Source organism: Anas acuta, chromosome 8 (assembly GCF_963932015.1).
Source record: "Anas acuta chromosome 8, bAnaAcu1.1, whole genome shotgun sequence".
Lineage (NCBI taxonomy): Eukaryota > Metazoa > Chordata > Aves > Anseriformes > Anatidae > Anas > Anas acuta.
In genome coordinates this window covers 3,271,263-3,296,372 of record NC_088986.1, presented here as the reverse complement: position 1 = coordinate 3,296,372, position 25,110 = coordinate 3,271,263, and the positions used below count along the sequence as shown (strand labels likewise).

The 25,110-nt window shown below is 43.8% G+C and overlaps 1 protein-coding gene across 16 annotated transcripts in view; it reads left to right on the top strand.

The window, feature by feature from the left end:
• The window catches only part of NFIA (nuclear factor I A), a 348,730-nt gene that overhangs the window by 256,155 nt on the left and 67,465 nt on the right, over window positions 1-25,110 (top strand). For all 16 annotated transcript variants that reach the window (XM_068690696.1, XM_068690694.1, XM_068690697.1 and 13 more), the window contains 3 exons: window positions 2,031-2,105; window positions 11,238-11,355; window positions 13,695-13,822. In XM_068690696.1, the coding sequence (XP_068546797.1) occupies window positions 2,031-2,105; window positions 11,238-11,355; window positions 13,695-13,822 (321 nt within the window). The remainder of the gene's footprint in view (window positions 1-2,030; window positions 2,106-11,237; window positions 11,356-13,694; window positions 13,823-25,110) is intronic.

The following is a 25,110-nucleotide window of genomic DNA, read 5'->3' as shown; positions in this document are numbered from 1 at the left end:
TTAATTCACAGATCATTTAATTCAATAGGCAGGTCTGCTGCAGCATATGAAAAGTAGATCTTCATATTAAAAATACTTGGGAAATTGTCAATGAACAAACATTGTGTATGGCCAGCAACCATTTCTAAAAAGCAGAATGATGTAGTCATCACCTTTATTACGGTAAAACACAAAGCAGATGAGGCAAAAGCATTTACAATTATCTGAGAGGTATTTCTAACTGGAAAATAAGGAAAAATAAAAGCTTGTAGGAACATTTTTTCATTTGAAGTAGAGAAAAATTTATTCTCTTGCTGTAAATAAAAACCTTGTTTGCAGATTGAGGAATTTGTTTGTGTTGAATTTCAGCATCAATTTCAATATTTTATAGTACATTTATCTACAGCTGGAGCATGACAGATTTGTGTATATTTATATGTTTGTGTACATAATACATATGTATATACACATACACAAGGATGCCCAGAGATATACATATACACAGTTTGAAAACTCATCATTATTGCTGAAGTATAAAAACATGCCTGATGCAGAAACTTGTCTCGAGTCTGTTAGCTTAGCAACTGCGTTCATCTGGCACCGTCGGATCCTCTCGGAAGCAGGGAAGTTTGTCCATGCAGGGCGCAGAGCTGAGCGAGGGCTTGGCTGGAGACGGAGAGCTGACCTCCCTCCAGCCCTCATCCAGCCCCCTCCCCAAAACCTTCCCTGTCTCCTGCTGCCCCCAAGATGCGTCTCTTTGTGTAAGCAGAAGTGGCAGTGGGCTAAGTCGCTTTTGAAGCAACTCCAAAAGAAAAATGAGAGGACAAACGGGCAGCTTGTGTTAGTCCTGTGGCTCAGTTACGGGAGGGTGTGCAGGTATTGCCGGGGTGAGCAGGCTGTAGGGTACGACACACCGAACGTAAGGAAATCGTACTGCACCTGACAGACAATTAACAGCGGAGCAGATGGCGCCCCTGCAAAACATTCAATAATATATGTGCGCGTGCTGGAATCGGTGGCTCTAAGTAGGACAACCTTAAAAGGTACACCACTTATCCTGCAGGCAAGCAGGACTTTACGGTTCTTTTAATAATCTCTTTATCCCGCGATTTCTCCTTTGACCCTGATTTCAAAAGCGGGAGGTCAGCCTGGCCTAAGTGCAGCCCGCTAATTGAGGGCCAGGCATGTCCCGCGTGAGCCGCGACAGCCCACTCCGCGCACTTACACTGGGTGGCAGCCTGAACGCTGCTCCTTTTGTAATTGATCATACCCGTGAAAATTAAATGAACATTTGGTGGTAGACATGTTTTCAGAGGAGAAGGAAAATACTGTTATGTAAAGTGTAATAACATTTTGATGTGTAGAAGCATTCCTTGCACAAGGGAGGCAAGCGTGGAAGTGCACGCCCTGCTTCCTAAAGACAGTCCGAAGCTCAAAGTTAATGCTTTTCTTATGCAGAGATTTATTTTTCTTTTTCAAAAGCTTGTTTTAAATGTTCGATTGATTTTTTTTTGTAGTGGAAATGGCACTAATTTAATTTTTTTAACCGGCATCTATTTTAAGATTTCCCTAGCGTAACCTTAGAAAATGAAGAGTATATCTTTAAATCTTGTTTTGTTTGAATGAATGGGTAGATAATCCTGATCAGATGTTTCTTTAGAGAATAATGTTTAAAACGATTATGGAACTTAGCTGTCCTGTCTGTTTCCTAGGTACAGTATTTTCATTTCAATTGTGAAGTCATTAGGGGTCATCCAAGGTAACCGTTTATTAAAATAGTCCTCTTTTGTTTCAGATTTCCTGTTGAGATGCTTTAACATGTAAAAATCTCCCTGCTGATGTGTCATGTTAGCTTTCCTAACCTCTAGATAGAAACCACAAAGCAGCCTACATAGCTGTATGACTAGTTACCCACCTACATAAACAATAATTACTGCTAAGTGGGAAATTAGATGTCACATTTTAAGTCTAAATGCAAGTAAAGTATTTGAGAATACTGTCATTAAATGCTTAAAGCTAATCGCAGTTCTCTCACTCTGTTTGTTTTGTAGGACATTTGGGCTTCCAGGACAGTTTTGTCACATCAGGTGTTTTCAGTGTGACTGAGCTAGTAAGAGTCTCACAAAGTAAGTATTATCTTGTGGCTGGTTTATGTGGTTTCTGCAATCCCATTTTTTTTTGCTTTGATTCTTATCGTGCCCCTTCCCCAATTCAGAAACAGTGTCTTGAAAATTGAGAGTCTCTTCTCCCTGCTTCTCTCCAGGGGACAGTGTTTATGTGCCATGTCTTTTGCTATGGGAAAATTGAAACATATAACGAAAAAGTAAATTAAAAAATAATAATAATTCTGCAAACCTACATGTGCAAGCTGATAAGCTTATCTGGTACCAAAATGGGCAGGCTCTGTATCAGAGTGCAGAGATACACCTATACAGCTCAGCTTGCCAGTGGATATCCTACAGGATCCAAGGACTGCAGTTCTACCAGACCTGTAGAAATAACATCATCTGTGTGCTTAAGCCAGGAATTTTCCATGCTGCTTTTGCACACTGTGTTCATCTGTGCCATGTGTACGTGTGCCTGTACAACTGCAATTTGATGAACTTGTAAATAATGCCAACAACTATACCAGCTTCAGCTGTGATACCTCATTGCCCAGGGGCATGCATCCTTAACTTCACAAGGCCTGTGTTTTCCCTTAACTGGGTGGAATTCTGTCTTGTAGAGGGATTTGTTTTTTGACCTTTAAAGAATGCTAATACCCCAGCATGAATGACACACTGCAGCATGATCATTACAGGCTTGTCAATACTCACTAACAACAGTGAATTAAGAGTACCTGTCACCACCCTGTTCCATTGATCAAAGGTGCATTGATTGTATTTTGCTATGGCATAATCCGGGTAGTCCAAGGAGAGAACATGGACATCTCTTGCAGAGAGACTCCTGCTAAAGCAGAGCCCTAGGTACTAGTCCTCTGAGGATCTTCTCTGCAGCCATGCAGTAACATTACATTGTCACCAATTACCACTGCTCCAGGAAAGCCACTCAGCTATGTGTCCCTTTCAAGCCTTAGTAACCCATCCATTTATACAACCAGAGATAAAAATGGGTATAACAGAACGTGTGCTTGTATATTGGCTCTCAGCATCCAGTTAAAGTTCTGGGGCTGAAATCTTAACTGGCACAACCCAGCAGAGAAGCTCTGTCTTTAAGTCAGAACACAGTTTCTGTAAGGATTTTCCTATTTTATTTCCTCTTTGGAAAGCCTGCATTTTATAGTCAAAAATCAGCTGGTAAATTGGCTTTATAGTCAAATATAGGATGCTACAAGAAAAGCATGGACAGTGGGAGACGTGGATATCAGAGGTAGCGCACAGGAGAGAGAGACAGAAAAAGCTTGAGGCAGATGTTTCTCCTGAGTTTTCTTCCCTGATGACTGGTGGGAGTTTTGTCAGAAGGACAAAGTTGGGAGGACTCAGAAGCCAAGCAGAGCTGCTGAGTGCGCAGCGCATTTGTAAATCAGCTCACTTACTGAAGTGCTCAAATAGGGGCTTTGAAATCTAACTCGCTGCACTATGTACGCTGCCTTGCTGGTACCTGCAGACATGGTGGGCAAAACCAAGCTCTCTCCAGCCTTTGAAAGGCTCCGTGTCATGTCGCTTTATTTCGGCGTGACAACACAAGGCTTTTGAAGCCAAAAGGATTCTCCCTCCCCCTCTGTAAGGCATCCCGCTGCACCACAATCTTATCTTCACTGTAGGAGCACTACACAGCAGAACTGCCTCTGGACTTTGTCAGCCGTGCTTCATGTGTGCAGAGAGAGGACAGGGCAGCTAGAAAAGTGCACCGGTTCAGGACTTACAGCTTCACAGCCATCCTGGTCCCAGCCTCCCCGCGCGTTTGGCATTGACCTCAGGAGCGTCATGTTTCATGCTTGTTAGTTTTCCATGATATTTTGTTGTAACTAAACTAAAACGTCATGCAGCAAAAATCCTAGCATTCAACATATTTTGCAAACAAAGTATGAACTGTGTCTGAGACATTCCCTCTGCTTGCCATCGAAATGCACCACCTCCGTCAGTCAGGGTAGTTGCACGCAGCAAGAGCAGGACAGGCATAAACTTCATCTAAAATAAGCAAGGAGGTGTTGGTAGGCAAAACAAAAAGATTCAGCTTTCATCTGTTGTAGACGTGGGGGTTTGCACTCTCTTTTTCATGGGATCTTTAATAATCCTGGGAGTTCAAGACCTCAGTTTTATATCCTGTCCACAAGCCAGCACCTCTACCAAAAATAGTGTCCCCAAAGCATATCGGGATATCACTTCAGAACTGACTCAGAGGGAAGAGTGCCAGCAACTGATTTAGCTACACTGCTTTTGATAGCACCCTGGATTTTCCTTGGAGATGCCCCAGACATGTACTGACCAGCCGTAACCTTGTTTACTTTGTGAGGTCTGAGAAGTCCACAGCCTGACATGCCGTGGCTACCCAGTAGGATATGTTTAGTGTAGAGTCTAGCAACAAATTCCCAGCGAAGTCAGTATGAATTTGCACGCTAATATTCAAAGGATAATTTAACATAACAGAGCGACAAAGTAATTGCTGCATATTTGCCTAAATTGGCATGTAAGGGCTTTTAAAGAGTGGGCTTTTCAATATAACTCTTGCTGGGTGGTTTATGTATTCCCGTGTCTTGACTTGAGACCAGTCCATGGGTTGCCTTCGTGCTGGGGATCTCAGCTTATGAGCAGCCATTATCCAGACTCACCGGCAGCTATTAAGTGTGCAGTCTGAGCAATCAAAATGTCCTCAGCCCATTCTCCTGTTTTCACTTTTGAAAAAGTCATTGCATCTTTAGAAGCCACCATGGCTGGGGATGCAGCAAACCTGCCTGTCCGTATTGGCTCTCATGTTTAGTCTCTGGTCTTCCCGTGTGCTCTGTGTTTGCTTTACAACGAGGTTATCTTTGTGTATGCCCGTTGCCATCATTCTTACCATGCTTGTTTTTGATAATATAATGATAGAAAAATGTGATTTCCCACAGTTTTAACTGGCCTGTGGCTTGCTGCTGTTATCTAAAGTTACGATATGAAATATTGTTTGGAGCAGTTATGTGCCAGGTTTATTTAGTAAAGTTCCCAGAGTTCTGCATGACAAGGAGTCTCAAGCAATAGGCAGTTGTCTCAGTCATGCAAATTTGGGGAATTAATTAATCAAGCAAAAGGTCAGCTGTTACCATTGTCTATCTTATCTATCAGTGCTGATCGTCACAGTTTCTATGAGCTATTGAACCAGTCTAGACTACTGTGGTAACAGAAACCTGCTTTCTTCAGTCCCACAGATGGAGATTTGCTTTCAAAATGCTACCCAGCTACTGAATCTTGCAGAGCCTAGTAAAACAGAAAAAGTAGATCATACATGCTCATCTGAAAAGCAGCTAGTTCCCTCTCCACCCAGTCTGATGTGGATGTCGCAGACCAAGCTGTCAGGTCTCTTATGTTATTAGCAGACCAAAGGTGTGAGCTTCTTTGTAGGTGTTTGTTCACCCCAGATACTGAGGAGACCCCTTCAGATAATGGAGGCTTCATTCTTCCATCTTCAGGGAGGTTTGAGCTGACACCAGAAGCAGAAGAGTTGGAGCTGTACAGGTTTTCTGAACTGAACAGCCAGCTGTTGACCAAGTAAAACCTTCTCCATGTCCACCCTTGCTAGGAAAATACTCCACTCGCTGGGTACAGATAACTGCATGGCACTAGAGAATGCCCTCTGCAGGAGGTGCTTGCTTGGGACTCATCTGCTGCTCTGAGTTTACAGCCTGGTTGAGCAAGAGCCCATGCTTGGCCCAGGCTGGAGCAGAGAGAGGGGCACGGGGGATATTATTCCCCTGTTAGACTGAGTCTGCACCATGTGCTCTTGTGCAGAGAGCTGCTGGGAAGATCTCCTCCCTTGGAGGTCCTTCAGGCAGCCAGATAAACTGCACTGCCCAGGATGTGAAGAAAGATTTAGGATTTATGAACATTCGCTAAAGCCAAATGAAACATATTTGTTTTGTGCTGTGTTATTTGTCAAAATGACATCATTCTTCATGCTGATAAACAAGGGAATTCTGACTGCACCCTGGACAGAAAATGCCACGCTTTGAGTTTTAAGACGTTAACTGCGTGCAGTAAGGAGCTGTACAGAGCAAGTGGGGTGACTTTTAATCCTTCTAATGAGCCAGTGAAACCACAAGCACACAAGCGTACACGCAGTTGCTTACCACTTCTGTATAAACACAGAAATGGTTCCGCTAATTATCCTTGAAAGTTATGCTAATTCCACAGGTAAGAGGTGATTTTGTGGCCAAGGCATTTTAAAAAGCTCGGGATCCTGCAGCACGGCGGATGCTGGCTGCAGCGAGCGCCAGGCTCGCAGGCAGCCTCTCGCTGTGGTTAGCAGCTGGTTTAGCAGCACCCGAGCATTTACCCGGGGCACTGCCAGCCCTGGCACGCAGCAAGGCAGGAGCTGGGAGAGCTCCTGAGCTGCCTTGTGGTCGCAGGGGCCCAAGCCGGCCTTGCTGCCACACAGGCACACAAATGCTAGAAATGAAAGTAACTGCTGCCGCTCCGGGCACGGAGTGTGGGTGCGATGGAGGAAACACGACTTCCTCACACTTCTCGTCGAGTGGCCAGGCACAGCCAAAACAAATTGCAGGGAAAGTCCTGCCAGCCCCACCGCGCACGGCATGCCTGCTGCAAGGTGTGGGGGCCTGGGCCAGGCAGCGGCTGCAAGGGGCCAGGGAGGACGCCGCTGCCTTCCCGTAGGCTGGCAGAAGGAGAAGAGGCTCTCATCCACAGACCTCCCCGGTGCAGAGCACGTGTGGGAAAGCTGGGGCATCGTAAAACAGCTTTTTCTTAAACAGCAGCCTGTATGTTTTCTGCTATACTAAGCATTACAGTAGTGAAGGCAGTTAAAGTCAGCAGCATGAAAATTAACATTCAAAAAGGTACTCTATATTCCTTAGCAAAGCACTGCTATCCAAAACACTCTGTTTGGGCTTGGTAAGAGAGGAAGAAAAAAAGATTATAATAAAAAATAGACTGCAGGCATAGAGTGAACAGTTGCCGTGACCTTGCCTTTTGTATGCCATTACACAATTCAATGGCAGTCCACTCAAACCTTGCTCTCGATCAATATCCTATTAAAGCAGCACAAAAAGTCTCTATAAACTTAGTGGTTAGCTATGTTTATAAATGGAACTCAGCATAATTAGATGGTCAATAGCAGGCTGTACTTGTAATTTTAAAATGAACATCACACATTTCATATCTGTTGTATTCAGCTAAGCCTCTTTGCATCTAACGATACAGTGTGTAGGAGACAAAGGCCTTGCAAAAAAAAAAAAAAAAAAAAAAGAAGAAAACAGATCCCCTTTCCTCTCTGCATCAGCAGTGCAGTGTGTTTCCCTTTGTTTATGGAGTCACAACACAGGAAAAAGTTTATTAGTCAAATGTCACGTTTCTCCCGTTTAACCTTAAACACATTATCACTTTTCTGCAATGTTACACATGTAATGATCTTAGTCATATCCCAGCCCCTTTGTAAAAATAAATACATAAAAATGGAAAATGAGAAGCTAAATATTAACATGACTGAGAGAGAGTGCCATATTCCAAGGAAGACAAATGCCAGCCTGGCTGGTTTTATTTAGTGGGTTTCCTGTTCTCTAATTCAATAAATTTTTCAAAATAAATATTCCAATTGAGTTAAGTCAGAGGGCTTTTTGTTAATTTCTCTGTTATTTTTCTTGACATTTCGGGTGAAGATCCGGGCTAACGAGCTGGCAGCAGGGGAGGCTCTGCCCGTGTCCCCGGGCCTGGTGCTGCCGCTCGGCCTGGCACGGCCACCTCCCTCCTGCCTGTGTGGCAGCCCGGGGTGAGGGACATCCTGCCCACACCAGCCATCTCATCCTGCCCCTTCAGAGCAAGTGAAACCCATCCCCTGCACACGGGGGCTTTTTGAGATGCCCACAGCTGGAATTGGAGCCATGCCCAGCATCAGTCTGTTTGTGCAGACCCCCACACACATCCCCGGGGGTCCTTCCTCTGCCAGCCTCCGTGCCCCACCACATCGTGGTGTCAGCACGTAGGTGGAGACCCTTGTTTTGAGTCAGAACTGAAATTTCTGACATCCTTTCCTGATCAGGAGATGTTCTTGAGCTATCAGAAGGTGGTCACTTTGCTGCAGAGCATTTGTTAGGGGGGAGAACGGCATGTTTTTTAACGTCAGCGGCCTGGAGTTTCTGCAGGCTGCAGCGTGTGAACAGCCAGCTGTGCTGCATAGTGAGCTTCCCAGCCGTGCTGCCACTTCATGTAGGGCCACAGCATATTCCCAGTCCTGTTCAAAGACCAAAGGCGGTGTGAAAAACCATTCGAAGCAGGCTGAGATGCCTCCTGGAGGTGCCTCACACCAAAAAAAGCACAGGAGCTACTGGAGCAGCCAGGCAGCCTGCAGCTGAAACCCTCATGAAGCCATGAGGTGCAGCTCAGCTCCCCCAAGGCTGAAAGACAGGAATCCAATATGCAGGAGAAAGGATTCGAGAACAGCTTGACCCTGTGCAAAGCTTGTCACGGCGCTTCTAGGGTCACTGGCCTCGAGTTGGTTGTGGCAGGATCGCAGTTCATCTAGGAACTGCCATGGGACTTTCCAGCATTCAGCTGCTGAGGGCCATCTAGCCACTTCAGCCACTGCTGGGGACATCTGTTGCTGTTTCATAGAGGTGGCGTTCATTCTGTAACCCTCTGGTTGCAAACAGGCTCTTGCTGTGGTGAGGTGGTTTGGCCTGTAACAAAGAAAGCATCCTTCGTGTTTGCTGCAGGGGCAGAAATCAGTCTCTGATTAGCAGTTGCTACTTTGTGCTGAGTTTATACAGGATTAGCAACACCCAGTTCCTCCTCCACCCCTGTTCTGGAGGTGCATTTAATTTTCATGTAGGGCCAATTCAAATGTTTGAGCAGCATTGTCTTGGATTTGGGGAGAGGGGGAGTAACAGGGAGGCAAAGGAAGAACAAAAGCATTATCCAGATACTATTTTTTCTTCTGTATCTGTTTGGAATAAAGCTGCTTCATAAATCTTGTAGTGGTTAGGAAATTCATTGTGCCTCAGAAAGAAAAGAAATAGCGCTTTAATTTGGTGCTTGCCTTTTTATGTTCCTGTTTGGAAAATAGTGTGCTTAACCTGTAAGTTAGGCTTCGGTAGGTAGAGGGTGCAGAGGAACTGATCAGCAAAGGGTTTGCAGAGCAGAAATCTGTTTGGCAGGGAAGTTGCTGAAAACTGTGGAGTAGATGCTGCAGAGAGTACCTTTATGATTGATTTCCATTCAAGTCAGACTGACTGCAGTGTGGTCATTTTTCTAACCCATAACTGCTCACACTGCAGCAGTCTGCTATCTGCAGGGTGTCTGAATTATAGCAGTCCATGTCCGTGTTACCTTTTACACAAATTACTTACACCGTTTTCTTTTTCCATGCAAATTCATCAGTTTTACAGCCTCTTGTAGTTGCTGTCAGGAAACTGTTGCAGAAAGCACAAATTGATAAAACGAGTTAATTTTACTGTGCTTAATTTTTCTTTCTTTGTGTTAACACACCCTCTCATATACCCGGTGTACAGGAAGCGTATGATAGTTAAGGGAAGATAACAAAGGATTTGAGCGTTCTTGTCATAAATTACTTCCCAGCTTCGTTCCTTTTAATGATCATTCCAGATTTTCTCAAGTTTTAATAGTGTTGTGTATTTTCCGTCCCATGCTTTTAAAAGTCCATGGCTATCCAGGCTGTTCCCTTGCTGTCTCAATGACGTTCTTAAAAGATCCTTGCCAAACAACAACTAATTGTCTTGTGGGGATGATGAGGCAGCTGCAAAGCTACATTATTCCTCTGTCAGATCTGACACTGTGAGCTCCTTAAGTCTTGGGGTGAAATACTGGCCCCATTACAGTCAATGGCAGCACTCCCAGAAGGCCTGCATTTCAGCCCAGACATGTTAGCTGGGCGATAGGAGCTATCCTGTCTTCATTTCCTCACTCCTGCCCCGTCGGAGTGAAAGATTTTTTCGTCTTTGAAAAAGGGCCAGATTCTCAGACCAAAGATTAAACTTGGCTCAGCATCCTTGTGTGGCATTGAGACTGCTTCGCCTTTGTTGCTGTGAATCGGGGCTCTCAGACAATACGTTCCAGGCCAAACTTGTGCTGTTTATTGTGTAGTATGTCCTTTTTCAGATGTCTCTGAAATGTGAGAGAAAATCATGATCTGTAATTGTCAGCTCCCTAAGTTGCTTTGTCCTGCAAATAGCGCTGGAACAGCAACACTGGCTATGGGACCACATGCCATATAGTTGCATGTTTTTGTGAAATGCATTATCTTTTAATGCATTTAACTATAACGTTAAGCTGCTCTGTTCCCAGAAGAATACAGCACATGGACTTCATAGGCTTGTGCCTGAAAACTTTAGGGCGTGCAGGAACTCATAATATTTTAATGTAAAACCAAGGCTTTAGGACATGGAAATTAATGCTATTCATATCCCTTACAATAAAATTTAGGTGCTGGGTAAGGTAGTGAGAGGTGAGCAGTGAAAAGTAATCGCTGGATAACATTTTTTGAGACAAATGTCTAGCTGTGATTTAGCTGGAGGAGAGGCCAGAGGAAAATTCAGATGCTCGCAGGCAGAAGAGAACTTGGGTTTTTCATCTGTGCTTGTACTTTCTCCAAGGAGCATTTGTAACCTCTGTGCTTGGGGATGTACATCACGTACATACCAGAGGTCCTGAGGTGTGTGTTTCCCTGCCTATACTGCTTATAGATTATGCCAAGCACACTACAGGGATGATGCAGCCTATTTGTAATTATGCCAGTAAATGCAATGTTGTCCTAAAAACAAACGCAACAAGTTTCATTAAGTGTTAGACTGATATTAATAGAAAAGCAGTGCTTAATTAAATTGAATAAAAGTGTGTCATAATTGTTTGATTTTTTAAAGAAAGAATATCATTGGAGGAATAGAAGAAAGAGTCTATGGAACAGTATATTCTTGATGAAATTAACATTTGCTTGATTGCAGTGCCCGTTTCCATTAGCATTTCTCAATTTCCACATTCTACCTATACTTATTGTGAAAATAAATACATTATTGAGGAATGAGAAAGTGATTTTGAAGTACAGTTCATGCCTTACTCACTTGAGTTACTGACTTCATTTTTTTTTTGTTTCCCCAGCACCAATAGCTGCAGGAACAGGCCCTAATTTCTCCCTCTCAGATTTGGAAAGTTCTTCATACTACAGCATGAGCCCAGGAGCAATGAGGAGGTCTTTACCTAGCACATCCTCTACCAGGTAATTTAATCTTTGCCTACTGCCAAGTTACTTGGAAACCCAGGCAAGCATCATTACTCATCAGGGAAAGTAACCACTAAATTATTTGACAAGTTGTTTGGGGGCCTCAGGATGGGGAGCTGCTTCAGATTCACAGAGCTGAATGTTCAACTGGATTGCTGTTAAAGTTCTTTTTATATATACAAACTTTGAAGAAAATCAGTTGCATTGCCTTGTATAACTTCTGGCTCATGTCTTGGTGTATCAGGAGAAGTTCCATGGGAATTGCTGGAGTTTTAGTGGTGGCAGAAGAGAACTGGGAGCTTATCGAGATGAGCTACTTTGTCCTGACAGGAAAATCTTAAGATAGACTTACATGCATTCTTTATCTTAAAAAGTGTTATCTGTGAGACTAATACAGTTTTAGGATCTTAGTCTTTAATGCATTCTGGTTTTCATATAGCATTTAGAAATTTGTGACTCAACGATTTGAAAACTGTGAGTTGTTAATGCAGATGACTACCCAGTTTCATTTTGATTTTGGCTTAGATACCAACTGCCAGACAAGGATATTTTTTATTTTTTACCCTATCCTCTTACTTTAAGCATCCATGAGATTAGATTTATAAACAAGCCCAGTCACTCTGGTAGTTTTGAACGCTATTAAAGAAACGGACTGATTTTTCTTCCCCCACGGCCAAAATAGATCACTTATTTCAAAGACATGACAAGAAAGTCTAACTTCAGCTCAGGGTTGTTTGACATTTTTATCTCAGTCTGCAGTAAGCAAGTACACATGTAGAAAAGCTCTATAGTTTGAATTTGGCTGTTTTTTTATTTTCTAAAAAGAAAATCTTTAGAGGGAGGCTCTTAGCCACAGTTTCTTACAGCTGGCGGTAACTGGAAGAACATTCAGTTAGTGCACATTATGAAGTTTGGTGACTACAGTTCCCATTACACATCAGTTAAAAACTTTGTCCTCTTTCTTCTTTGCATATAAACTGTGCACCCCATTTACAGTGCTCATCACTAGCACATTCTCAGGTAGAGTTTGGTTGTGAATCCAGACGCAAAAAAGTGAGGTTATCGGTTACTTAAGAGTTCAGTTGTTACTCTTCTGTTCTTCTGCAAACAGCTAGCAGTGATAAGGACACAATTATAAACAGCATGGGTAGTTAATAACTTGGTGATATGTTTGTTTTCCTCTCATTAGTCTGTTCCCAGTCAGAAAAAAAATATTCCTTAAATACACAGAGTCAGCGGAATTATCAGGCGGTAATTATATTGTATGCACACAATTTCCCCTATTGACACATAACAATTCTCTAAATTACGGAATGGCCAAACCTGCATTCCGCACATACCACAAAAATTATTCTTCCTGTTTCTCACAAACTGATTTTGAATACCTGTGCAGAGCTTCGGGAGAAGAGCTGCACAGAGACTGAAAGTTTTAGACCAGCAGAAATTGGAATATTTGATGTCTTTTAAATATGTTCCCCCTGTACAGAGGAGCCTGTTCTTGAATGCCTTAAAGCTTAATAGAATACAGATCTGGGGTAAAAAGTGAGCTGACCCAGCCTTGGAAAAGTACTTAAAAGAGAAATTCTCAGTAATGTCCCCACGCAGTCTGTACAACTCATTATAGAAAACAGAGCCAACCTGAGTGTCTTTGGCTTTGGGATCCTCTCCCTACCAAACTGTTGGACTCTGAGTCACTGACCATCAGAGACCACTGGAAGGGCTCTTCTGTCTCCTGAGCTGTTGGAAAGGGAGGTGTGATAGATGACAAGGGAGTCCTTTAGTACTGACACGGGTCAGAGGTACCTGGTGGTGGCTTTTTTATACAGTTATAGGGTAAAATACTTGTACTTGTATGATAATGGGAACATTTGAACCACAAATGGATTCTTCCATCTTTCATTTGTCTATACTTCTTATGGGACTGAAGTCTAGATTAATTTAACAGCTACAGTTAAAAGACCAAAAATACCAGTTTGAGCTGATAAATAATACTCCTTTCAGACTAAGCTGTGCAAAAATCTGACAGTTAAAATGTCTTGCATGTTATTACTGTATTCATTCAAATTGCAAAAATAATGCCACACAAATTAAATTATTTTATTGACCTCTATGTGCTTTGGAAAATGTCCTGCTTTTTTGCCCTATAAAAGCCTAAAAGTTAAACTGTCTTCTAGTTAAACTAAGGCATGTTTAGGGGTTCGGTTTGAACTCCTTGAGAGGTTGTAATTTCCATAGGCAGGTTAGTCTCAAGCAGTGCTAGCAAAGTATGTCCCAAAAGATGCGCCTTTGTTCTTTTCCATATATATAGTAGTTAATATGTGTTTTTACTTCTTCAGCTCTACAAAACGTCTCAAATCTGTGGAGGATGAAATGGACAGTCCTGGTGAGGAGCCGTTTTATACAAGCCAAGGGCGCTCTCCAGGAAGTGGCAGCCAGTCAAGTGGATGGCATGAAGTGGAGCCAGGTAAGCCACGGCTTTCAGGAGCCCGAGAAAATTATCTCCAGTTGCTCATTTTGTTATCAGAGTACACCGAATGCTGTATAGAAAGGTGCTCTATTATAAAAATCTTGTAACTTCTTCTGAGAAAAGGTTAGTCTAGTGAAAATACTGTAGAGGTTTTATTGCTCCTGCAGCTGTAAATGTTTCTGTAGTGTGTCACTTCTGTATTTTTGCCAAATATCTTAAGTATTTAAATAATGCAGCAAAAGATACACTGTCTGTTTCTGTCAAAATGTCCGGATTCAGTTCTGGGATAGCAGTGACATTTGCTTAGCAAAAAGCAGTACCTGTTTGGGGTGTTCCCTACAGTTATACTATTTAAATAAATATCCCGAAACTTATGTAAGGTAGAAGGACTTTTCAGGCATTCTACGACACTCAAGATCACTTAGTAATGACTTTTAAGAGACTTACAATGTCATCTGTAGTGCAATTGGAGGATTCATATCAAAATAGTTATCACTGCATATTAAACTTCATAAGCTTTAGGAAGTAGCTCTTCTGCCCCTTCTCAGTTAATTTTTATGTGTGATCTTTCTTGCTGGTTATCTTTTGGGCTATGTTACATTATGTATTTAACTGTCTGTTGGTCACTTATCTTGAGATCATCTGGGTGCTTAATACTATTGAAAATATTTTTCTGGGCCAGTGCTATATATAGAGGTAAAGCTGATGTCTTGATTTTGGTTACAGCTAAATATTCACATATTTATTGCCAATAAAAATAACAAAAGTTTTATTTGTTAGATAAACACAGTCAGTACTTTCATCTCCCAGTGCTTGAGAAGCCTCCCAGTGTTTGAGAAGGCCCTCTAAACAGCCCAAAGGGTCTTTCGCAATACATGCTTTTTTCCTTTCTTGTTTGTTTGGATTTAAATTAGTATGTTTTTGGTTTGTTTTGAAACAACACATGCTTGTCCAGGGCACTGTGTATAATGAACTGTACGGCATAGAAAAGTAAATTCAACCTGAACGGCATTAAAATCAGTGCTGTGGGCACTTGGCCAGCCACCTATATCCTTCATCATGTAGGAAACATACCCACAGCTTTCTCTGGAGACCCTGTCAAACAGCTGTCCTTTACAGCATGCCCAGAAAGTCACCAAATTTGGGCTATTCCAGACTGGGAGGGGACTGATTCCCGCGTCTGGGAGCCCTTGGAGGATCCCCTGCCAGCTGCCCTCTCTCCTCTAATGAGGAGGAGCCAGCTTGTGGGCCCTTATTGAGTGCAGATGTGGCACTTTGGCAGGAGGAGAGGGTGGACCTGCAGGCAGACAAGTGCCAGGCTCCCTGTGACTGCCTTGCCACCGTGGTCCCCAGGGCTCTGGTGTTTTCAGCGAGGTGTCCTGCTCCGTAGATGCTGGGGGCTGTTTCCTCCATCCGCTCCAGTCTCCAGATGATGTAAGGCAGAGCTTCACCTTGCACTGAGCTACTCTGCTCACGGAGCAGCAGAAGCACGAACAAAAGCTCAGCGCCCATCGGAAGGAGAGATCGCAACCTCCTCTCAGGCACAGATGGCTCAAAGCTGACTGGTTCACTGCTTCGACATCATGGTCAGTCTGAAGGCTAGCTCCCCCCAAAGTCTGGGGTCCTCTTTATTAATGACAAATGTTCTTCATTTATACAGCAGCCAGAGGCTGGCTATTAATTTTGCTGTCACTTCTGGTGATTTTCCCCGCATGTGTTCATAACCTTGGTCTCATCCAAGTCCTGTCCAGATAGTGGCACTGGAGTGCTAAGCTGGGCAAGAGAAGTACCTAAAGCCCTGCGTGCACAAGTGGGATGGGGAATTTAAGCACAACTGCCCATGTCAAACTTCCTGAGGTTCTCAGATAGGGAAAGGAGTGAAGAGGAGAGGAGAGGAATGTAGAGGAGAGGAGTGAACAGCAGAGTAAAGAGAAAAATAGAAGGGAAGAGAAGAGAAGAGAAGAGAAGAGAAGAGAAGAGAAGAGAAGAGAAGAGAAGAGAAGAGAAGAGAAGGAGAAGGAGAAGGAGAAGGAGAAGGAGAAGGAGAAGGAGAAGGAGAAGGAGAAGGAGAAGGAGAAGGAGAAGGAGAAGGAGAAGGAGAAGGAGAAGGAGAAGGAGAAGGAGAAGGAGAAGGAGAAGGAGAAGGAGAAGGAGAAGGAGAAGGAGAAGGAGAAGGAGAAGGAGAAGGAGAAGGAGAAGGAGAAGGAGAAGGAGAAGGAGAAGGAGAAGGAGAAGGAGAAGGAGAAGGAGAAGGAGAAGGAGAAGGAAGGTACTTCTTTCCTCATGACCTTCCTCATTTATTACGAGAAATCCCTGGTTCTGTCTAGGCATGCCTGTAAAATGGCAGAAAATCACCTTGCAACATGAGGGACTCAAGCCAGGTACCAACTAGATATAGCTCAGATTCATCAAGCTATCTATCACTGTTGCAGTGGAGAAGAAAAAGAGCTTTATCCTGCCTGCGTGGGATGCACTTTCAATCTTCATGCTATAGCCACTCAGCCCCACCCTGAGCCTTCTGCTCTGGCTTTCCAGCAGCCTCTCCTGTGAATTCATTGCCTCAGCTTCTCTGTAAAACCTGCAAAAGCACGGCTGGCAGGAAAATTACCCAAACCCCAGCTCATCAGTGGTGAAGGACAAAACAGTTCTGGTGTCCTTTCATGCCAAGGCATCGGCGGTATGTCACTGGAACAAAGGGCTCCCCCCTAAGTAGCAGAGGGGGACGCATCCTGCCTGGAAGCTGTGCACAGTGCCTTGCCTTACCTCAGCAACCACACCCGGGTCCGATGCTGATGTCTGCTCCTTCGTATTTGACATGGCTGCTTTATTTCCATAAATATCAAATCTGTTATGACGTTCAGTGGGGCATCTGCCTAGAAATACTGGTCATCTGAAAGCCTTACAAATGGTGCTAACATCCTGTTACCTGGTGTCTTGCCACAGTGCTCCTCTCTGAGAGGGGTGAAGTCCCTGCTCTGTTTCAGATCCCTCCTTTCCAATGTCCCTCCTGTCCAGAGAAAGGCCTTGCCATTTATTTAATCTACAACCAAAAGTGATGGCACGGTTTTAACATACAGTAATCTCCGAGTTTCTTCAGTGTCTTGTTTTTTTTTTTTTTTTTTCTCGGTGAAATTCACAGCAGTTTAAAGACTAAACCCATCTTTTTGTTCCACTTGGCATTTCTTCTATGTGGTTCACTCCGTGCTGCGTGGGATAATGCAGGTATCAGCAGTGCAGAAGGATGCTGCTTCTGACAGCAAGATAAAAGTTCTGTCCTGTGCTGGCAGAGCAGCGTAAGCCAGGTTCCCAAACCCCAGAACTGAGCCCCGTCCTTTGAGTTACCAGCCAAACAACGGGAGGAGGAAATCAGAGCAAGGAAAGGAAGCTTAGACGTGTCTGTGGGCTAGCTGCTCCGGCGGGGAAGGAAAGTTCAGAGCGAGGAGCCAGCAGCCAACCTCCCAGCCCAGTAGGATCCACACCAAAGATAATAATATATCCTTTGGCTTTATTACCTCTGAGTAGATTGCTTCCTCGCAGGAGATTTAGATTTATGCAGAGATAGCTTCTTGGCCTATGTGCCTTGACAGGTTTATGGGAGTGAGAGGATGAATATTCTGTCGATGTGTCTTGCATTTGCTTAATTCTGAGGTGTGCACGTGAGAAAAAGTGGGGACTGAAATGCTGGAGCAGGTGTGGAGACCTCTGTGTGTTGGTGAACGTATAGAGGAAGAGGGCAGAGCTCAAGGCACGGAGGGTAGGAGGGGGTTATAGCAGAAAATGCTGCCTGGGACAGTGCAGGGAGCTGAGGTCTGCATGAGAGGGTGGCTGGAGAAATGTCACACTTGAAAAGAACACAGCATAGAAACGAAACAGAAAAGGAGAAAACAATTTCGCACCATACAGCAGGAAAAAATATATATAGGGAAAGAAAAGAAAAAAGGAACAAATGCCAGGAAAACAAAGATTTGACTTCCTAGAAAGGAAATATGAAATGGAATATGTGAACTCCTCTTAGAGAGCACTCCAGGCAGAGGGTTATTTACCGCCAGCCGTGACTAGTCACTCTACATCTGTCTCCATTTTTTTCTCTTGAACAAATTCCCTTTTTGGATACTTTCTTCCTGCTTTGCTTCCCTGTGATTGCCCCTGTAAGTGGTCTTTGGAGGGCAGGCTGTATACTCAGAACATATGTGCAAACTGGCAGGAGAACAGAAGAGGACAAAACCACTCTGTGTGCTATTTAGATTAGGCAGTGGATGCTTCCCCTGTGCCTACTCTCGGGGTCTCCGCTGCGTGCAGAATACAGGCTGCACCTATTGTCCAGCCACAGCCCTTCCTCTGAGCTCCTACTTTGCAGGGACCCAGGGCTCAGGGCACCCTGACATCTGCCTCATGCGGAGACTTTATGGGCGTAAGTCCTCTGTGCTTCACCCACCAGCAACACGACCTTTCCATTCCTGGCATTTCAGACCCATGGTAATGAGCAGAGGACGCAGCCTCGTGTTTTTTACATCTAGATACTTCTTGCAAGCGAGGATATAGCACTCTCCTTGTACGTCAGACGTGACAGCCAAAGCAAAACCCAACATTAATTCCATGTTCTTGCACTGTACTCCTTGAGTCTCACATCCATTTACCTGCACTCGAAAGCTCCTGGGGAGCTCTCAGGCCTAAAAAGGCTGGAGTCTGCCAGAAAAGATGAATTTCCTCTCACAACAGGAAGGCTTAGGAAGTAAAACAAAGCAGACATGTAGTAAATTACTTCTGCTTTTCAAATACCTTTTGCGGTATCCTCCTTACCATTACTTTATCTCAGCACTTTCAGTACATAACTCTTGTTAACTGAGAAGAAGGGCAAGAGAGGATAAAGATGATGTTAGTAAGAAAATAAGGCAACATCATACCGGCTTTGAACTCCGGTATAAAGCTGGCCTCTGTTCAGTTCTGTGGCAGGTCTGCTGGTAAAGGGGGTAAGCCATAATTACAGGTATAAGCTTTTTAATTCCATAATCAGATGGAGTTAATATATATCAGTATCCTACTTATGCATTTTTTAATGCATTCTCTGATTCGGGCCAGGAGTAATATTCACATTGTGCTCTGTCAGTCCTTTTGTAGGGTAGCATATGGATGGTATTTGCCAATTTTAATCCCATTGTATTTCTACAGTGTGGCATGGAAAAAACGTTTAAAATGTAAATTCAGAGTATCCTCTTAGTTTCTTTACTTAGGTCTTCCTGGTACTTGTATTTCCTCAAGTTAGTTTGGTCTCTGGAGGACAGTAACCCCAAGAGAGGTAGGTGTTTGTACTCCTTGAGATTTCTGAGGGGACAATTAGCTCTGCTTCAGTTGTGGTCTTGGCCAACTTACAGCACTGCACTCATTTTCAGAATGGGCTGAGCTCTGTGGTCCTTCCACAGAAGGATGGATGTGGCCTTTCGTGCTGTGGGAACCCACCTTCTCCCACCCCAGCTGCACCCTGCTGCTCTGCCCTGAGCATGTCTTCGTCTTGAAAACCCCAGGAACCAAACGAGTCTTTCAGTGCAAAAAACCTTAAGGAGTTAATAATCACACTTTCACTGCATGCCTGAAAGACATATTTACAGTTCCAGGGTCTCATGGAGTTGATAATATTATATGAACCTACAGTAAGCTAGAGAGTTCCCTGTTAGACTGCTGGACACGTCTTTGATAGTAAAGATGCTATTAAAGTCAGCCTCATGATTGCTTACTACACCACTCAGGCTAGCACTGTTCATTCTCATGCCACTATCTATGGGACTGTCTGAAAATAATTTCTGAGCAATTTCTATGCAGCTGTGGAGCTGAGATCCTATTCTGGAGCCTTCTCCTTGCAGTGGCAGTGACCTCTAACTTACTAGTGCCAAGTCTCTCCCCAGTGCTGGTTAGGGAAGGATCATATGCAGGCAACTGGTCCAAGCTGTTTCAGTAACTACCTTAGTCAATCTGGAACAGGCTGTTTTTTTAAAAGATTCTCAACATGCAAGAAAACTTCTCCATATTCACTAAGAACCTTTTATTTATGTCTTGCAAGTTAGGAAGACTCATTCAGGCATAGATCAGATGAGTTTAATTTCAGAGTCTGTTCAGAATTGTATCTTGGAAACACCAGAGAAGTGGTATAAGGGAGATCCTAGAGTGTGTTCTGTATGTCTTCTTCATGCCCTGAACACTGTTGCTGTCTGGCACTACCTAGAAAAGAAAATCTGTGCAGTATGTCCCAGCATCAGTGATGCGGAGTACATCCGATCTGTCCTCAGGCAAAAGGTCTATGGGCTCATCAAATTCAACATCACACGCTAAGTCAGAGCGCAGAGAAGTTTGCAGTGACTGTTCTACATTACTGCCAATGATTCAAAGTATTGACTGTAGAAAATATGAAAAACATGAGAACCATGTTTCATACAAAATAAAGGAAAAAAATCATTTTTTTCTGGGAAAACATTCAATTTCAGACCTGGAGCAATCAATATCAAATAAAACTCCAGCATTACTTTTCTGTGGCTTGCTGTAGTGGGCAGCTTTCACTGCCTGGATCGTAAGTAGGCACAGGAATTTCGTGATCTTTATTAATTTCCTTAAGCTGACTTGGTTGGATGCTCATATACCCATTTACGAAAGACAAAAACAAGGAAACGTCTCAATTTCTTCGAACTAGAGGAGGTCTGCATCCAGGATCCCTGCCAATTATATTTACTCAGTATTTCCCAGATGTGACATTGTGTTGCCCTCCAATTCTCAGTGTGTAAAGAAAAAAACAGACAGCCCACTCACACAGCCATGAAGATTGTACCTGCTTGTGTGGCAGCTTCATTACATACCTTGACACTTCTATCAGCAGGCACCGGTGCCTTTTTTTTCCTCCATTGAACTTAATATCTGCAGACAGCAGGAACATTGCACAACCAGACAAACCTCCAGCCACGGCACAGTTTGGCTTTTCTAACGGGAGGTCAGAAGCAGATCAAGTTTCTCTGATGGCCAGAACATGTTGGTTTACAGCACAGGGAGCTTCAGCAGGCTGATTTGTGCCGTTAGGCTGAAGACATGCCACGAATGGTGCAGCAGCCAGAAACTCTTGCTTCCCAGGTCCATGCTAACATCCACTGCTTATTTTCTCTAAATAACTCTTTCTGAGCTGTGTTAGACCGTGCCCTGTGCCTAGGATTCCTGCTCCCATGCACCTCGTTTCCCCAACCCTGTTCAGACACATACGTCTCATCTCCAAGGCATTATAGACAGCTTCCCACATCTCTCCCCACCCGTACAGAGTCTTCCAACAGCCTTGTTCTGCCACAGGTGAGAAGCAGAGCGTGTCTGGCCTGTACTGCCTTTCATGCTTCCATCAGTGGTACATGGAGTTAAACGTGCCCTGTGTGGGTGCTGCTGGTTTCAGGTGAGCAGGCAGATGCCCAAAGTGAAATGCAGAATGAGAGCATACTGAAAGGAACTTCAGCTCCAGTAAAATATGGAACTGTCCTTAAATGTTTCGTACTTCCATAGAGTCCACGTGTTTCCTTATTCCTGCTCTCTGAATTGCAGTGTCCCATCAAGACACAAGCTGCCCAGTGGTTCCTAAGAACGTAGGAATTTTCTTTTCTTCTTAGAGAAATAACACTTATCAACTTTTACTGAAATACCGTATCAGCTCCTTGTCACTGGCAGGCTACAGTTCCTGCCGCTAAAAGTTTAATGCATTTACAGGAGCACTTAGGCATCAAGACTTTGATATCACAATCTGTTAGTCACAGGTGCTACATGATAGGTTTGTGTTAGCACATTATAGATCTTTTATCAGATACAGCACAAAATGTGTGTGTTTCTCTGCCAGGCACTCAGAATCAGCCTGCTGCATAGTTGATGAGTTACTCACCAATATAAGTTGTTGTTTATTTTAAACAGAACTTTTCCAGAGCTGCACCTTAATGGATAACTTGAACGCTAATTGGTAGGCCAGCAAAGATCAAGAACATAACATGAGGCAGGAAAAATGTAGGAGGTCAGCTGTGGTGCTTTGAGCATTGTCACTTCTTCCCAATAATATTCATCAAGTCAAATGATTAACACTCCTCATCTGCTGGAACAGGCATCGTCATTTTGACAACAAATTACTGCTGGATCAATAGCTCAGCTTTTCTTTGGCAATTCACATGGTAGCATGAGACCTGTGACAACATGCCATGCTGCTGGCATTACTGTTTCAACATCAAGGAAGGAGGTGAGAGATGGGAAAAGAAGTACTGATTGAAAAGGCCATTCAGATTGAAAAGTTTGAGATGTTTTCACACCTCTCAAAGGCTCTTTTTCCCCCCCCCAGAAACCAGACAACACAACAGGTTTGACCCTGAGAATCACCCTAACTGTACCTTCCATTTTTACTAAAATCAGTGGTCCCATGCAAGTGTTGGAGCACATACCTCAGCTGTGCTGTAATCCCCTGAGAAATATACCCCTTCGCTATGGTCCCGGAGAAGTCAGTCACTCAGTGTCACAGCCCTGCTCTTTGCCCCTAATTCCAGACGTCGGGAAATCCATCATTTAAAAGGGGTACAGACCTGTAGGAGTTCTGCCTTAAAAACTGCAGAAAGTGCTTCACCTCAGATATCAAATTAAAGCTGTGTTTTCAGCTGCCCTAGTGCACACACACCATTTTCACTGCCTTTATAGACCAACTTTAAAAGTAGATCTTCGGCGTGCCGTGACCGCCATAAGACCACCTGAGCTGATCTTCGGCTCCACACACAGGTGGCCTCGTCTGAGTCATTTTTCAGATTGATAAGGAAGATTTAGTGCATAGAAAATTGTTCCCTGACAAAGGCTGGAGAAATGCTTCCTGGAGATAAAGGGATTGCTGGGACGGGAGTGCTGCATCGATAGTCCACGTACCTAATGTTCTTCAGATGTCCTTGCGGGCTGAGCTGTATTCTGCCACTTGTCCTCTTTAACATACACAAATGAAGCAAAGCCAGTGAGGTTTATGCTTCACTGTTGTCACCAAGTGAAACCTGTAAGCTTCCTCATTACTGGGACAAAAGCAGACATTTTCCACATGCTTTCAGCAGTAATCTCTGAAAGCTCAAGTACAAAGCTGCTGAAGGACAGAAGCCCCCTCTGTCTGAACATGGCTGCGCATTTCTGGCTGTCAAACATGAATCTCGGAGAGCTCCAGACGGGTCTGCTCTGATGCAGTTATCCTTGAAGATCATCTGATAGTGCAGCATGGGACTGTTTAATTGCAAAATGGGATTAAACACATTGAGAGCATTGTACCTGTCTTCCAAAAGTTGAACTAGTTTCTTTCTTTTTTTTTTTTTATTTGCTTCTGGGACCAATTCAGGATGTTGACTTGGATCTATAAACTCTTCTATAGATTAGATCTTGGTTAGGAAATGGACTGCATTCCTTTCATGTGCTGTCTTAGCAGTTGAGATCAGCAGACTTGCTTTTTCTAATGTGTTTGGGAAGCAGAAGCAATATTTTATCTCCTAGTATGCTGGTACAGAAATGTTCAGGTTTATTAATTCTTCAGGACACAGGAAAAGTCTTCATCACCTGTGTAGGCAGTCATGGGAAAGGACCCACTGCAAAGACTGCACTGAACTCTGGTTTTGGAGGCAGCTGGAAAATATTAGTAGTCTTCAGAGCCAATATACAGTACGTATTGAGAGCCAGTAAATGATGCATATTATTGCAAATTCCTGTGCACTTCTGCATTTTATAAAACAGATAACTAAAATACTCACCTAGCCAGATCAGTCCCCAGGGGATGTGCATTTCTAAGCAGAGGACAAACCAAAAACACAGAACAGGACACAAATTAGCCAAACAGAATGGCCAAGTGGCTGAAACAAATGGTTTTAGGATCACTGAGCAAGGACCATGACCTCCTTTTGCATCAGTCAAGGCAACTGTGAAACTTTGTGAAAGAAGCTCACCACAAAACAGATGCTGGGCTATCTTAGGTAAATAAATTACCAAAAAATAATAACAAAAAACTCCCCTACACATTTTACAAAGCACAGCTGTGTAAATACTGCATGAAACGGGGGAGAGGAGGAGAGATGTAACATACACCCTTTTTTATGCAGAAGTTCTGCTCTCGGCACTGTTTATTAACATTCCCAGTACAACCATCACTACGCTGCATAACACAGAGCAGCTACTGTACACATCTTGATCTTTGTTTTAAAGGAGAAAACAGGCTTGGTTTTAAAGCAAACATTCTCACCCAAGTTGAAATGTGCAAGGAGAGGTGTTAGGGGACGGAGAGAGGATGGTGCAGGAACGGGAAGGGGAAGCAGACTGTGTTACATTTCTCTCTTTTTTTTTTGTTTCCTTTCCCACACTGTGTTTGTTGCTCTGACTCGAGATATTCCTCATGCGCTGCTTCTGCACAAAACCAGGAGCATTCCTGAGCTCTTAACTTCACAGAGCTGGATACCTACTGCAATTTTCCTGCTTCTCAGCTGCTAAGTGCAGCACATGCCAGCCTCCAAATGCTCGCATCAAAAACTGTGGATCTGCCCACAGAGAGGAAGAAAACGGTTCTTCCCAGCTAGGCTCTGACAAGGTACCAACTTCTTCAGAGTTAGCTGCTGCCCCAACACTTTGACCACAGCGGTCAGTGAGCACAGGAAAGCGGAGGAATCTGTCTAGCGGCCTTTGAGCTCAGGTAATGATTTGGCTCAGTGGCTGCAGAGCCATCCTATGCCCTCAGGAATGTGTATGTGCCGTGATGGCAGCTGTGTGATTTCCCCAGAGTGGGTAGTCTGTAACCTTGACCCATAACCCCACAGCTTATGGCACGAATGCAGTGCTACCCCTCAGCTCATCCCCAGACAGCCAAGCCCCACTGGAGTGATGGTAAAAAGGACATTGCAGCCCAAGTTAAGGGATACTGCTTAAATAATCCTATTTTTCTTACGTTTTCTGGCTCCACAAAGACTTAAAGTACATCAGTATCTTCCTCTGGCACATATGCTGGCTGTAGCTTTGTTCTGACTTCACTGGTGTCTTGCTTGGAGGCGAGCAGGTAATCCACAGCATCTTCCACCTCGGCTTGCCCATGCTGCTCTTGCACGGCCGGCAGCCCTGGTGAGCTCATTCCTTCTGCTCGTCTCTTACACCACTCGTTGCAGCTATTAATGCGATACACACCAAAAAGCATAACATAAGATATCCTGTAGCTAAAATTAGCTGGAAAATTATAGGCTGTGTTTTGCTGTTTTGTGCACAGTCTTCATTTCCCTCGCCGGGATTTGCCT